This window comes from Halichoerus grypus, chromosome 4 (genome assembly GCF_964656455.1).
Source record: "Halichoerus grypus chromosome 4, mHalGry1.hap1.1, whole genome shotgun sequence".
Taxonomy (NCBI): Eukaryota; Metazoa; Chordata; class Mammalia; order Carnivora; family Phocidae; genus Halichoerus; species Halichoerus grypus.
In genome coordinates this window covers 33560141-33575761 of record NC_135715.1, presented here as the reverse complement: position 1 = coordinate 33575761, position 15621 = coordinate 33560141, and the positions used below count along the sequence as shown (strand labels likewise).

At 37.6% G+C, this 15621-nt stretch overlaps 1 protein-coding gene across 1 annotated transcript in view; it reads left to right on the top strand.

Moving 5' to 3' along the window:
* PIBF1 (progesterone immunomodulatory binding factor 1) overlaps positions 1-14885 on the top strand; it is a 208492-nt gene extending 193607 nt beyond the window's left edge. The window contains exons 17-18 of the mRNA XM_036073108.2: positions 4755-4928; positions 14527-14885. Coding sequence (XP_035929001.2) covers positions 4755-4928; positions 14527-14577 — 225 coding nt within the window. The 3' untranslated portion in view covers positions 14578-14885. The remainder of the gene's footprint in view (positions 1-4754; positions 4929-14526) is intronic.
* Positions 14886-15621: the final 736 nt, after the last annotated feature.

Genomic DNA, 15621 nt, shown 5'->3' with positions numbered 1-15621 from the left:
CAAGAATAGGCTAAAACAGCCAAAATAAAGGACTCCAGATTAGGGCAGTCTACATTTTGACATTTTGGAGAAGAGAGCCTGCTTTCTGCATGAGCCCTACAGTGAAGCCTACTAAACAGATTTTCTCGTCCACGTATTCAGAGGGAGTACTCAGTTGTTTTATTCACATGAATGAAATGAAAAACAGAAAGAAAACTTTTAATCTGGTTCTTTGTTCATAATTTGGAACACACACCAAAGACTGTCAGAAACTGAAAGAAAATTAATAATTAACACAAAAGGGAAAAAATCACAACAGAGAAACTGACCCTGTTCTCCAAAGAAAACAAAAACAAAACTCCACAGCAGAAAAGAACTTACAAGGGGTAATTCATTTTTTCAGAAAAATTTGAGAAAGTAGTATTTCTATAAAATAAGAAACAGAGAACAACAAAAAAAAATCGGTGATATTTTATTTTCAAAAATTGCTAAAATTAAAAAAATTGCTAAAATAAAAATCATGAAATTATTATAAGTAAAAATGCCAGGAGAAGGGTACAGAGAGGAAGAGAGTGGGGGGAGGAGGTAATAGGGTGATGGGTATTGAGAAGGGCACATGTTGTGATAAGCACTGGGTGTCATACTTACCTAATGAATCATTGAACACTACATCAAAAACTAATTATGTACTATACAGCGGCTAGCTGAACATAATAATAATAAAAAAAAAAACTTTGGGAAAGGAAAAAAAACAGAAATGAAATAAGAATCAGCTTGGCATCATAGTTCTCAGAAATTTGACTTTAGGAAACAACGAAATAATACCATCAAAGTCCTGAAGAAAAGCACAATACTTTCTTCCACAATACCCTCTCAGAAATAATGGAACTTGCCAAGATAAATAATAAAGAAATAAAGTAATAAAAAGAAATTTCAGAATAATAACTGGGCATCAGTCTTAAAAGCAGTCTACAAAATTGAACCCAGCTAATAAATAGCATGATTAAGAAGCTAGATAATCTTAGGTAATATGGGAAAAGGCATATAGTGTTTCCATCAATGAGAAAAAATAATAATAAAAGGCAGGAACTCTAAGGAGGAGGGAAATCTCTTTTAGAAAGTCAGAGTACAAATAGGAACCCAAGTAAATGGCATGATTTTGAGCAATAAATGTGATGTAAGAAAAAGAATTCAATTGAACATGATGCCTGAAACATTCTCCTTTGAACATCAGAGGTTCCTTTCTTGTGCTTCTAATCACACTCTCTGCTCTGCAGTGAACAGGATTTGTAAGTCATTAAATATAAGTACAAATAACCCTACTGACCAATCAGAAAAGGATGGTTTAAGACCAGAGAAAAGCAGAATCAAAAGCTAGGGAAATGAAATGCAAAAGTCAAATCCAAACAGTAAGAGCAGAATCTTAAATAGGAGAAATGAGCCAATAATCAAGAGCCAGACAAGAACATGGTAAGAACCAAACCAGATCAGGAACAAACCAGAAGATCTCAAGGTGACTTCATCTTACCAAACGATTCTGTTTTGTAGTGACGAGTAAGTTTTCTAGCTCGTATATGTTAATGTTGGTTTATTTATTTTTGTTTTGTCAGTCTGAGAATTGAGATCTCATAATTACAACCATTCTATTTATGATAATAATGCCAATAAGGGCATGACAGTTTATGCCAAAAATGTTGGTGAAAGATCTATTAAAATATTGTCATGGATAGAAAGACTCAATATCATAAAAGTCAGTTCTTCTAAGTTTTTCTTTTAATTTAACATAAGTCCACCCCTATCTCTAAGAATAGAGCCAAAAATACATCCAAATCATTAAACATTATAACAGTGTGACATGGGTGTATGAACTGACAGACTATTGGAATAGAATTTAAAAGTCCAGGAATAAATCATCTACTTATGGAAGTTTAGTGTATGATAAAGACAAGCATCTGAAATGGGTGAGTACATAATGTTATCACAGAATAGCTTTGGGGGAAAGATGTCAAATCCACACCCTTCACCATAATCCAGGATAAACTTCAAACAGATCAGAGGTCTGAACGTTTGAAAAGGAAAAGAAAAAGAAAGCATAAAAGTAACTTGAGGAAAATGGAAGAAGAAAACACAGAGAAGGCTGTAAAATGAGAGATTGACATATTCAGCTACATCAGAATCAGAAAGTTTGGCATAGCCAAAAAAAAAAAGGCATAAACATAGATAAAAGATAAATGGAGGGGGGGGGGGCTCCCACTCATATTACAAAGGGCTAAAATCTCTAACATATAAAGAGCTTCTTGACATGTGTAAGAAAATGACCAGTCACCCAGGAGAAAAATGGGCCAAGAATATCAAATACCCTTAAATATATGAAAACCTCTCAACCTCTCAATAGAAGAAATGCAAAATAAACATACTCACTTATCAGACTGGCGAATAGCCAAAAAGGTAACACAAGCATACATTTTATCAATTAGGAAACTGAAGCTCATTGAACCAGAGTAGATTGCCTAAGTTTACATAGTGAGTAACAGAGTCAGGAATAGATGTGTCTTTGACTTCTAACCTAATGCTAAAGTATTTCCAGTACATGTGCTTGGCTTTCTGTGTGTTCAGTACATGATGGTATTGTGGATACTCTTTGATGTTAAAGTGGAATTTTCATTCCCCAAATTTACCATTGGTATAAAAGGGATGGCTCATTTATGTAACCCAACATAATAAAACTGAGCAAAATTTTTCTACATGTTCTCTTGGTATCCATTGTAGCTGTATTTTTGTAGTGGGAATTTTATAGAACTGTGTTACTTGTGCAGTGTTCTTTACCTGCATTTCAGAAACCATGCTAACATTGTCTAATGCAGCCAGAAGAATGAAAGTAGACTGTGCCAACACCCTAAATTGAGGTGATCCTAGTCTGGATGAAGCAAAGACCTATGAATTTCCCTTCTGTCTCCTGACCAGCGTCAGGAATGAGCTGTTTCCTGTAACTGCTCCTCTACCAGCAGCAGAAGGAAGGCAAAGAGAAACAAATGATGGCCTCCTCCCCAGCACTTAGGCGCCAAAGCCCTCTGCCTAATGTACCTGCACCTCCTTCCTCTTCTCCCTCCTCATCCTCATTGCCCCACCTGTCCCCTTCCCCAACAAATATGATCCCCTTTACCTTACTAATCTGTAGATTAGTAGTAGGTTGTGTTAAAGGTTATTTTTTCCTATTATTTTATCTTCATGCCAAGATACAAAAGTTAGGCAAGTAAACATAGGTTCTTTCAGAGAGAAAGTTTTCTTTCAATAGCCTGAGAGCCCATCATCTCCCCTTCCCCTTCTCCTTACAGTGGTAAATAGAAGAGGAGCTAAAATCTACCGTAATACCAGATATGTTTAAAATCAAATCAGTGATTATGTACTTCACTATGGAGAGCATATAAATGACATAACATAATCTTGAAAGCAGAAAGATCCCTCAAAAGGCTCAAATGATATTATATCAGATTGGCAGTGTCTGAAGGTGCACACATTCTCATGTGCATCCGCCAAGCCAACCCCAGGACTTCAGAAAGGAGAAAAAGGATTCTGGCACCATTTCATCAAGCTCCTCTATTGGCCCTAAGATTTGGTGGCTTGAACTCAACAGCTCTGTTTTAAAATACCCACTCAAGCTAGATGGTTCTAAATAGAACTAATGACAGCCAGGGAAAAAAAAAAAAAAAAAGGCCTGTAGGAACTTGCTCTGACCCAGAGCTGATGTCTATAAACAGATTAGTAGAAGGGAGCAGAACAGCTCTCTGTCACCATAACTTTGGTGTCTTGGCATGAAAATGAAATAATAGGGAAAAAATGACTTCCAACATAGCCCACCACTATTCTACAGATAATAAGGTAAAGGAGAGTTTAATCTGTCCTCTCTCCACATGCTTGTATTTGATTGAATGAATTTAGTAATTAATCATAAATATCCACTAAGTAGTGTTAGATGCTAACAGTTTGACTGTGGGGAGAAATAAAAGACAAAATAGACTGAGAAGGGGAATGACTGAAAATTGTGATCTGAGCTCTTTAACAAGTTCAGCATAATTAATTCTTAGTTCAAACAGCAACTGCTAAAGCCAACTCCAGTTTTCATTTATAAAAGAATGGGGAATGACATGATTGAAGAAATCCTGAAGTTGTATTAAACTTAAGGTTTGAACTGGTGATTAGTAGGCAAGGAAAAGAGTTTTGGACTCTTTTTCCCTACCATCTTCTTATAAAACTTCAAAAGGAAATGGGATAATTGAAGAGGAGGAAGAGAAAAAATTAAGTGCCTAAATCATCTACTCAACAAACAGGTGTAGAAAACCTTCGGCGGAAAGTAGCTCCGCCAGTGGGTCCGAGGTTTGTCCGTTAGAATCACTAGGAGATCTTTAGAAAATTCCAAAGCCAAGGCCATCTCCTTCCCAGTTACTCACAGTCTCTGCGGGTGGGACACAGACATCAGTAGTTTTTGAAGTGCCACAGGCGATCCCAATATGCAGAAAAATCAGGGGCCCACTAGAGCATGGAATGATATATTTATCACTTACCATCCTAAAAATACTAATGGTATGAATCGATAATTATGTGCAGCATTGTACATTGACATGTTGTTAGTTTCATAGCTCTCCTCATTCATATAGTGATTGCTTCAAATGTTTCTTCTACTTCAAGAATAAAAATAAATGTTTTACCATCCATCATTTTTAGTCTGCTTGCTAAAATCACACTTGCCATTATCTTCTGTTTTCATCTATCAACAGGAATTGGCAGCAATTAAACAGATTGTCACCAATATGCGTAGTAAGCACTCTGAGGACCAGTTACTTCTTACTAAAACAGATGCAAAAAATATGACAGAGAATCATAAATCAAAGACTTTAAATGTGCCTAGAGAACATGAAGACAATATATATATACCCAAACCAACACTCTTTGTAAGTACAACCAATATTAACTTAGAATTTTAATATCTCTGATTTTTATAAGTATATTTAGGTTTCTTACCTCTTATTCCTATTGGCTTTAAACTAATTTTCAGTTTTATTAAAAGGCCTTGAGAGATCTATTATTAATCCCTTTTCTGAATGTATGTATTAGCTACCTTACAACTGATAGTTGGTTTTTAGTTAACATATTGGACTTGCCCAGAAATGAGCCTTAATCTAGCATTTACCTCCTCCAGTCTTCAGGACTCGTAGGGGAATCAGAGGGATATTTCGTATAACATACAAATTTTTAATTTACCGAAGAATAAAAAGACATGCAAAATATCTCCTTACCCCTCTTTTTGAAATTAGTATATTTTGCTCTAAGAGGTTCTTCATAAAGTACAACACTAATCATATTAACATAAACTAAAATGCATTTTTAGGTAGAAATGTACATGTAATCATTCAAAAAACAAAAAATTAGAAAAATTTGGATTAAAAGAAAATACTGAAAATGTTTTAACAAGAATAAAAATAAAAAGGCAACACAATCAAAATAGTAACATTATTAAATATTACACTTTAACATGGTTTCCCATCCTTGCTTTAATTTCCCAGAAGAAGTGTGATTTTTACCATCTGAACAGACACTCAAAACCAGACAGATTTTCTCTGTGATACTCTGATTTAGTGAATCCCCAGAATCTTAGTTTTTTAAAACTTCCAAGATGATTATAATAATTGGTCAAGTATGGGAGCTTCTGATCTAAGCTACTTCATTATACATTCAGATAATGCTGCTCGAGATCAATGTGATATGAGAGATTGCTTGGTGATTACATGGTTCAACATCCTTTTTTAAAAAATGACAGAGTTACAATTTAGATGGAATAAGGGATAATTACTGTAAGGATCCATGTGGCAGTAATGGAGACTGAGCTGACAGGAGAGAGAAAACAGGAAGCCTAGATTGACCAGCCAGGAAACAAGGCAGCTATACGGATTTCCGGATTTCCGCAGCTGTGTCCTGGGATCTTTTCCTCTGGTGGTACACCAGCTTCTCTTTGTTTCTCTCCCAGTTTCTGCTTACTCATAGTTTCCACTTCCTCATTAATTTGCTCTTGGCCTCTTGTCTTGAGACATGCTTCCTTCCCACATCTACTCTCTTATAACCTAGTTCTCTGTGTATTTTCCAAAAACAAGAATCTAATTGGCGCAGCTTATTTTTGTTGGGTGATACGCCTTTGTGGCAAGTCTTGGTAAGGTTATTAGCCAGGCTACTGAATGGCCGCTCTTACTAGTGAGCAGGAATCACATGGTACCAAATAAGCTGCCTAGAGCTATTTAATCCAAAGGACCATGGCTCAGAAAGTGGGCTAAGATGATGGCAGACAGTATGATATGTCTATTATATTAAAATCTAATACATAGCTGTTGATGGGATAAGTAAGGTCAGATGAAAACCACAAGATATAGCCAATTACTTAAAGCCTGTCACACCCTCTGATCTGCCTTTCTGACCCTTCTCTGTTCCAAGCAGTGAACTATTCCTTCTGACCCTGACCTCCTGCATTTCTGACTTTGGCTGGTAACCTGATTCTGATATCCTGACTACAACCAGTATATAATTAACAGTAAAATTTCTCCAGTACCTCAAAATAAGGTTATTCAGTGAGAATAAAATTAAGAAGATTCAAAATATAAAGTATTAATTGGGTGGTCTTTATTTCCTTCTTTTTGCCTATGTCTGTTTTCTGGGGTTTTTTTCTATAATAAACTTAATTTCTTTTATAATAAGGGAAAATTTTTCAGAAGAGGTATGAGCTCAGGAGCGCCTGGCTGGTTCAGTCAGTAGAGCATATAGCTCTTAATCTCAGGGCCATGAGTTCAAGCCCCATGTTGGGTGTGGAGCCTACTTTAAAAAAAAAAAAAGAGGCATGAGCTCAGCTATACCCTAATGAAAAGTGAGAGCTAATACTGGAAACCAGTCAAATCAAGACTGTGTGCTAATGCAAAATTGTTAATGTGAATTGACTGGGTAACCTGGAAGGAGTCATTTAAACACTCTGAGCTGGTTCTAATCTGTAAAATGAGGGGGGATCATATGAAATGAGGTCTAGACATCTTTTATACTAATATGCTATTATTCTTTTCAGGCATTATAATTTTTATAGTTACTATTTTGAATATTTTCAATTTTCCATAGCAACATTTTTCTTACATCTCATCTAATCTTGTTAATAAGGAATTTATGATGTACGTATTTGAAAATAAGATCTAGTTATTTTATAATCTTAGTGTTTTTTTTTTTTTAAGATTTTATTTATTTATTTGACAGAGAGAGATAGTGAGAGCAGGAACACAAGCAGGGGGGCAGTGGGAGAGGGAGAAGCAGGCCTTTTGCAAGCAGGGAGCCCAATGTGGGGCTCGATCCCAGGACCCTGGGATCATGACCTGAGCCGAAGGCAGACACCCAATGACTGAGCCACCCAGGCGCCCCAATCTTACAGTTTTATAACTAAAATGGAAACATTTCTAATTTGCTTCCAGATCCTTTGGCTGAAATTATTTGCTATTGATATTTTTCCCTGATATCAAATTTAATGCTGAATAGATGGATGGATGTGTGTTCATATATGCATTGAAAAGATGAGGAAAACAAAACTGTCAATGGGGCAGTAGGGTAGAGGTAGAGCTGTGATGTAGAAGAGCTTGAGATACTTGTCTTTATATGCTTTTATATTCATATGAGCCTTTTGCAGTACCCATGTGATAATTTATATATGAAGAGAACCCCAAAAGGTGCATTTGATAGACAGCTTTCTCAAGTTCTGGCCATTAAAATCACAGATAGGGCAGAGTTGTTTTTCAGGCATTGAATGCCCCAACAAAGACTAGATTGAGCCAGGGAATGTAAGTGCTGTAAGTATAGGAGCTGTGTTTCCATTGCCTGGCACAGCTCAGGAACAAAGTTGATACTCAATAAATATTTGGAATTGAGGACTTAAAAAAGATATGGTTAGGTGGCTTCCTGATTTACTTATCTTCTTAGCTGTTAAAACTCTACTGGGTGGGGTACTTAAGTGTTAACACTAAAAGGACAGGGACAGTGAAAAGCAGCAACTCCCATTGCTGTGGTTAGTGCCCAAGACTATGGTTAGTGCTACTTCTACAACGGGCAGCACCAACTCAGTCCCTTTCATTCATAATCACCCAGTTCATTCCCGCTAATCACCTACTTTCTCTCTCAAGGTAGCTTTTAAGCTGTGCTAGCCCTTTTCTCTAGCCTTACCTCGCTCCTTTCTAGAAAAAAATTGGAGCTGTTCTAATCCTCTTTGGAGCAACTTTCCTTTTTCCTTCCAGAGCAGCATGGGACTAACTTTTGCTAGTGTTCTGCTACCATCCTTTTCCAAATCAGCATTTTTACTCAGGATTCATATCATTGTCACTATTTTCTCAATAAAAATGCAGATGTTGGGCGCCTGGGTGGCTCAGTCGTTAAGCCTCTGCCTTTGGCTCAGGTCATGGTCCCAGGGTCCTGGGATCGAGTCCCGCGTCGGGCTCCTTGCTCAGTGGGGAGTCCGGTTCTCCCTCTCCCTCTGCCCCTGCTTGTGTCCCCTCTCTCGCTGTGTCTCCCTCTGTCGAATAAATAAATAAAATCTTAAAAAAAAAAAATGCAGATGTTAGCAATCCTGCTCTTAAGTCTTTTCTCCAAGCAGATTGTCAGCATTGAAACAATAAAAACCTTAGGCTCCAGGGAGGGCAGGGAACATCACAAGAATAGTAGCACCAGTACTTTGTGTATGAAGTTTCCAGATTACAGTGAGTTTATGGTTGGGTTCAGACCTTAACTTAGATTGGTTATCTCAATGGCTAGCATCTGTTGGATGGGTAAATTACGTTTATGTAATGTAAATGGCTATATGACCACATGACTCTGTAGAAGTGATTTAGAAGGCTACATGTGGTCATCTGGAAGACAAAAAATGTTCAAATAAGTACAATTTAGTTCAACAGGTTTGTCCTGACTACATGCAGGAAGCCTTGCTAAACATTATAGAATATTTGATCATTTTGAAACAGATGAAATTGGGTGGACTATTTTTAAAGTAAAATAAAGAAAATGCTAAGTGCTATGGAAATTTAAAGAAAGAGTAGCTACTATGATGTTGATGTGCTCCTGCAGAAAGAAAGTATTTGAGATTCGGGCCTTGAAGAATGTCTAAGATTTTGACAGGTGAAAATGAGGGTTAGAGAGTGAGGAATTTCAAAGGCAGGAAAAGTACAATATTCACAAATTATTTTCTGATTTGTGCTTCTTTCCGTTATTCAGTAATAGGATTCTAATATGTATTTTTTATATCTAGACTTTATTCCTTTCTTTTTTTTAAGATTTTATTTATTTATTTGACAGAGACAGAGAGAGAGAGAGCATACGCAGGGGGAGCGGCAGGCAGAAGGAGAGGGAGAAGCAGACTCCCCACTGAGCAAGGAGGCCAACTCGGGACTCGATCCCAGGACCCTGAGATTGTGACCTGAGCTGAAGGTGGATGCTTAACCAACTGAGCCACCCAGGCGCCCCAGGACTTTATTTCTTTCTTACTACATTCTTATCCCTGACTTCAGTCACTTCATGACCCATTAACACTTTCCTTAGGACAAAAGGGGAAATAAAAGTAGATGGGATAGGGGCGCCTGGGTGGCTCAGTCGTTAAGTGTCTGCCTTCGGCTCAGGTCATGGTCCCAGGGTCCTGGGATCGAGCCCCACATCGGGCTCCCTGCTCCGTGGGAAGCCTACTTCTCCTCTCCTGCCCACCCTGCTTGTGTTCCCTCTCTAGCTGTGTCTCTCTCTCTCTGTGTCAAATAAATAAATAAATAAGTCTTTTTAAAAAAAAAAAAGTAGATGGGATATACCTAGAGTAGTCAGATTCATAGAAGCAGAAAATGGCCCAGTGGCTGCTAGGAACTGGGGGCGTGGGGAGCTACCGTCCAACGGGGACAGAATTGCAGTTACACACGAGGAAAAGGGTGTTGTGGATGGATGGTGATGATGGCCGGACAACAATGTCAACAACTTAATGCCACTGACCTGTACACTTAAAAACGATAATGGTGGCAAATTTTATGTCATGTGTATTTTACCACAATTTAAAAATTATTTTTTCTAAGTAGATAGGTTATAAAAACAGTTTTTCTCATCACTCATCACAAATGAATTTAGCAGTTATTTGTAATATGGTAATATAATGAATACAACTGGATGTATTAAGACAAGTGACACAGGCTGCCACGCTGGGGTAGCCTTACTCCAGGGTTGTGTGCTAACTCTGTGCCTCCCAACCTTTCTCAAGACATAACCACACGTGGGTGTGGCACTCCAGGTTAAATGAACTTTGCTGGTGGATTGAAGGGACCCCAGCCATCTCTGGAGGCTGAGGGGATCAACAGCTCATCATACCTATAATGCTTCCTTGTGACATTTGTACTGAGACTCTGGACTCCCTTTTTTTGATGATGAATCTAGATTTATCTCACCAAAGTATGCTCAGACCTCAAGATATGTAGCTATGCACATTTACATTTCAAAAAAAATAACTTTTCAGTTTCTAGCATCATGAGTTCTAATTGCAGCTTCTTCCTGATGTACTTTAGCTGGTAAGCTAATTTCGAAATAAGGAATTTCTTTGTGAGCATGGAAGTAGGGCAGTGAAGGTCGAATGATACGGGACAGTCTCTCATTTAGTTGGTAGGAAAGCCAGGTCAGCTGACCTAGACTCACTTAGGTTGGGCCCTGCCTGTGAAGACTCTTTAAATATTTATTTCTGTGATTCCCAGCTTATATCTTTTTTTGGAAAACAAAGTTATATCTACTAGACAGCATCTTTCTTTTCTTTAGAGAAGTGGCACTTTTCTGGTGTTTGAACACAAATAGATTCTTAATTTCTAGCTTTTTTTCTAGATTCCAGGAATAATCCACCAGGTTTATGATATCTGTATTATCATCATTCTTTCTCATTTTAAAATACTTTCTCAATGTGTTAGAATCCCCAGGTAATATATTAATGTTTTAGTTGACTGCTTGTCGATGACACAAAGGTACCTATCTTATCAGTTATTTATCTCCAGAATCACATTGTAACATGGTAGATTAGTCCTGGTAGGTTTCCAGTTAATCCTGTCATTTGTTTCTGCCACAGCGCTCTGAGCTCTTCCCTAAATCTGGAGTACAGTTTACTTAAGGTTTGTTAACCCTCAACTGATAATCCAAAGTTTTCACTAATTCGTACTGTTTCTTTATAAAATCACAAATACAATTAACCTAAACCAGCACATAAAAACTAGAGCTATATGCCATATATACATATAAAAAGGGTTTCAATGTAATGGAACCTATGAGAGATCAAGTATCTCAAAAGTCAATTTATGCAGTGGAAAAGCAGCTAATCCCTGGAAAGAGGCACACTTGATTGTGGCAAATCTACCTCATTAACACATCTGATAAAGAATGTATTGGTGGGGAGGGGAGGCGGGAGGTGGTCTGCAGTGGACCAAACACAGATAAAAGGAGTCAGGAAGAATTGTCTGCTACTGAAATTCTTGTACTGTCCTTTTTGGATCTTAAGATTCCTTTTTAATATCGAAAGTTTTATTTATCTTCTTCCCATGTACACAGAGCAGTAATATTTTTTGTATCAGTCGAATGAGAAAACACAGATGTACAAATTCTCTGCCCTTGACTATAAGCTTGAAGGTCTGTAGCTTGGTCTGTAGAAGCTACTTTCAGATTTTTTTTGTCCAGGAGCCACAGTTAAAAAACCAGTTCACATTGTGACCTAGTGATGATCACACACTTTCTCAAAACAGAATTTAACCCAGCTATGGCAGGTACTCTGACGTTTTCTATCCTATTCTAGCCTGTTGACTTTTTTTTCCTCAATTCTGGTCTTTACCCATAAAATTGATTTTCATACTCATGGGTGGGGACCTACAGTTTCTTTTTTTTTTCCTTCCAGTTTTATTGAGCTATAATTGAAGAGGCCTACAGTTTCAAAAACACTGGCATAGATGTGCTTCTGAGACTGGCTCACCTTTTCCGGTCACCCAAAACCTCTCCATCTGTTGATCTGAGAACCACGCAATTTTTCAGTTTTACTGTGACTTCTTATGGTCTGTGACTGTTTAAAAAAAAAAAAAAAGGAAAGAAAAGAAAGAGTGCTGGTAAAACTAGCAGGCATTCCTGGCCACATGACAATTATATGTCTTATTACCAATTAATAGCATTCTCATTTGTACTTTGGTTTCTTTGGGATTTAGTTAGCCTCTGTTACCTTTTTTTTTAAAGATTTATTCATCCATTAGAGAGAGAGAGAGTGCTCATGCGCGCGTGGTTGTGCGCCCACACACATGGCAGAGAAAGAGGGAGAGAAGAGAATCCCAGGCAGACTCCCTGCTGAGCACAGAGCCCAACTCTGGGCTCCATCCTGTGACCCCAATATCATGACCTCAGCCGAAACCAAGATTCAGACAGACACTCAACCAACTGAGCCATCCAGGCACTCCGCCACTTTTTTTTTTTTTTTTAAGTCATCTCTACACCCAACATGGGGCTCGAACTTACAACCCCAAGATCAAGAGTTGCATGATCCACCATCTAAGCTAGCCAGGAGCCCCAGCCTCTGCTACTTTTCAATTCTCTTAGCAGACAGCATCTGGCCTTCCCAGTGATTTCTTGATTTTGCCATGGAAGCTTCTTTGACCTTTTTTTTTAATATTACGCATTTTATTATTTTTTTTTTTTTAAGATTTTATTTATTTGACAGAGAGAGCAGCAGAGGGAGAGGGAGAAGCAGACTGCCTGCTCAGCAGGCAGTCCGATGTGGGACTCGATCTCAGGACCCTGGGATCATGACCTGAGCTGAAGGCAGATGCTTAACCGCTTAACAACTGAGCCACCCAGGTGTCCCTCTTTTTTTTTTTTTTTTTAAGATCTCCTTTATTTATTAGAGAGTGAGAGAGAGAGAGATCACGAGCAGGGGGTAAGGGTAGAGGGAGAAGCAGACTCCCCACTGAGCAGGGAGCCCGATGTGGGACTCGATCCCAGAATCCTGGGATCATGACCTGAGCCGAAGGCAGATGCTTAACCGACTGAGCCACCTAGGCGCCCCATCTTTTTTTTCTTTTTTTTTTTTTTAAGTAGGCTCCACCCTGAGGTCAAGAGTTGCATGCTCTACCGACTGAGCCAGCCAGGAGCCTTTCTTTTACCTTAAATACTAAGGACTTTGAACTTTCTTTATAAGAAGGAAATACTGAAGTGTTTTAATACAGATTTTCACTTTAGAAAGATAAGCTTGGAAGAATTGTGGATGATTAATTGAAGAGAGAGCCAGATCAGAATTAGGAAGCTCTTGCAGGAATCAAGCCAGAAACAATGAAGGCCCAATGGGGTCAAGATAGGAACTGAATGAGTTAAGAAGATATTTCAATAAAAGCTAAGTTTTAGACTGCTTAGAATGAATGTAGTAAGTGAAAAGAAGAAATCTAGGATGAAGAAGAATGAAATATTTCTGGTTTAGATTACTGAATAAAGTGTGATACTATTCACCGAGACAGAGACTTTGGAGGATTGGGAGAGTTCATTTGACATACTGAATTTCAGTCACCCATGGAGACCATCCTGTGAAAGAATCTATAGCTCCAGTTAGAGCCATAGTGTGAAGATTCGGGAGTGGAGGAGAGTCTCCCAGCTTAGTTAGTGGTAATTGGAGTTGGCCAAAGCATGAATAAGGTCAAGAGGAGCTGATCATTGAAGTCACTTCCTGCAGTTTGTACATCAACTATCAACTATAAAACAATATAAAAAAGATAAAATTACAAGCTGTCATACTTATCTATATGCCTACACATACATATATATATTTAGAAATATGGTCCTTCATAGTTAGAAGCAGATCTAAGTGGGAAAGAAGTAAACTGCATATTTATTGTAATATATCATATAAAATAGGATGTTTTGATAGGAATCCGTGCCTTCTGTAAGAAGTTCTGAGTGCTTTCTTCTGTAACAGTCCACCTCCCCTCTTTTTTGTTACTACTCTGTACAGCAAGGCTCTTTTTAGATTGAAATGATTGAGCAGTAAAGCTAAGAAGTTCTCTGGCAAATACTTAGCAATTCAGAAGCTCAAAGTACAGTGATTTGGATCTAGTAATTTTTTAGTAGATATCCATTGCATGAATAAATATCCATATATAGACAGGTAATACAAATGAAAAGATCCACGTCTTTGATTTTTTTTTTATAATTCTCTTTGAAAATAAAATCAATTCATAAATACTTACCTGTGTACGATATGTTAAATACAGGCTTTGAGCCAGAAAACACAGACATACCAGGTGGGAGATGATTTCTGACAAAAGAGAGAACCTTTGCCCTTAAGTATCTTTCTGAATTAAGAAAAGCAATTGTTTACTGTAATTTTACATACAAAGCCCCAATATTATATAGGTACTTAGTTCTCTGAACTGCCTCTCTTATTTTCCTTATAAGCATTTTACTTGATTTTTGTGGGTTTTTTTCTTTTTTCTTTTTTCTTTTTTTTCTTAACAGACCAAAAAAGAAGCACCAGAGTGGTCTAAGAAAGAAAAGATGAAGACCTAGTGTTTTGGACGGATTTGCTCTATCATTATTTACTTCCGAAGTTCTTTCTCTGATGAACAAAAAGTTTGTCATAATCATGTACTTGGCATTTTTTTAAATGACTAAAGTTTACTTTAACTGAATGTTAAATTAACAGATTTCAGCATGATAATCAACATGTATGAAGTGCAAACAATAGTATGCTTTGTATTTGGTTTTATCTGTTTTGTTACAAAATAAATATATACTCTTCTGATTTAAATTTTAGAGCTTTCATAATTCTCAATGCATTTTTAAAGTATGTGGCTTATAAATATTTGACTAAATATTGTCATATTGGTGAGTGTATTTTCTAACTATATAAATACTAGGTTTAAAGTCATAACAGAAATATCAAGACACTGTACATTTTTTAAAATTCAGAATCATTTGTGAAATCTAGTAGAAGACACTACAAATGCCCAGTAATGGTGGTCAGATATCACATAAATAGGTGGATATGAATTGCTGATTATTTCTTTTCTTTTAAAGATTTTATTTTATTTATTTATTTGACAGAGAGAGAGAGACAGCGAGAGAGAGAACACAAGCAGGGGGGAGTGGGAGAGGGAGAAGCAGGCTTCCCGCAGAGCAGGGAGCCCGATGCGGGGCTCGATCCCAGGACCCTGGGATCATGACCTGAGCCGAAGGCAGATGCTTAACGACTGAGCCACCCAGGCACCCCTGCGATTGTTTCTTTGGGCTCTGTTTTTCCTTATACTTCAGATGATCATTGATCAATAAAATCTAGGAGAAAATCTGTTATTTTATTGGTCAAGTAGAAATTCGGTGGAAAGTTTCTCATTACATTGGTGAAAACAACGCTGATTCAGATGCAGGATGGACCTAATTTCTAGTCAGTGAGGAAAAAAAGCATTTTCTCTTTTTCTCGACATAAAATACATTCCATTTCTCATTCAAGAGATAAAACTTAAAGAAGAGGGGGAAGGAGGGAAATAGAGTAAGAAAAGAAAAAGAGGGACGCCTGGGTGGTTCAGTCAGTTAAGCGGCTGCCTTCGGCCCAGG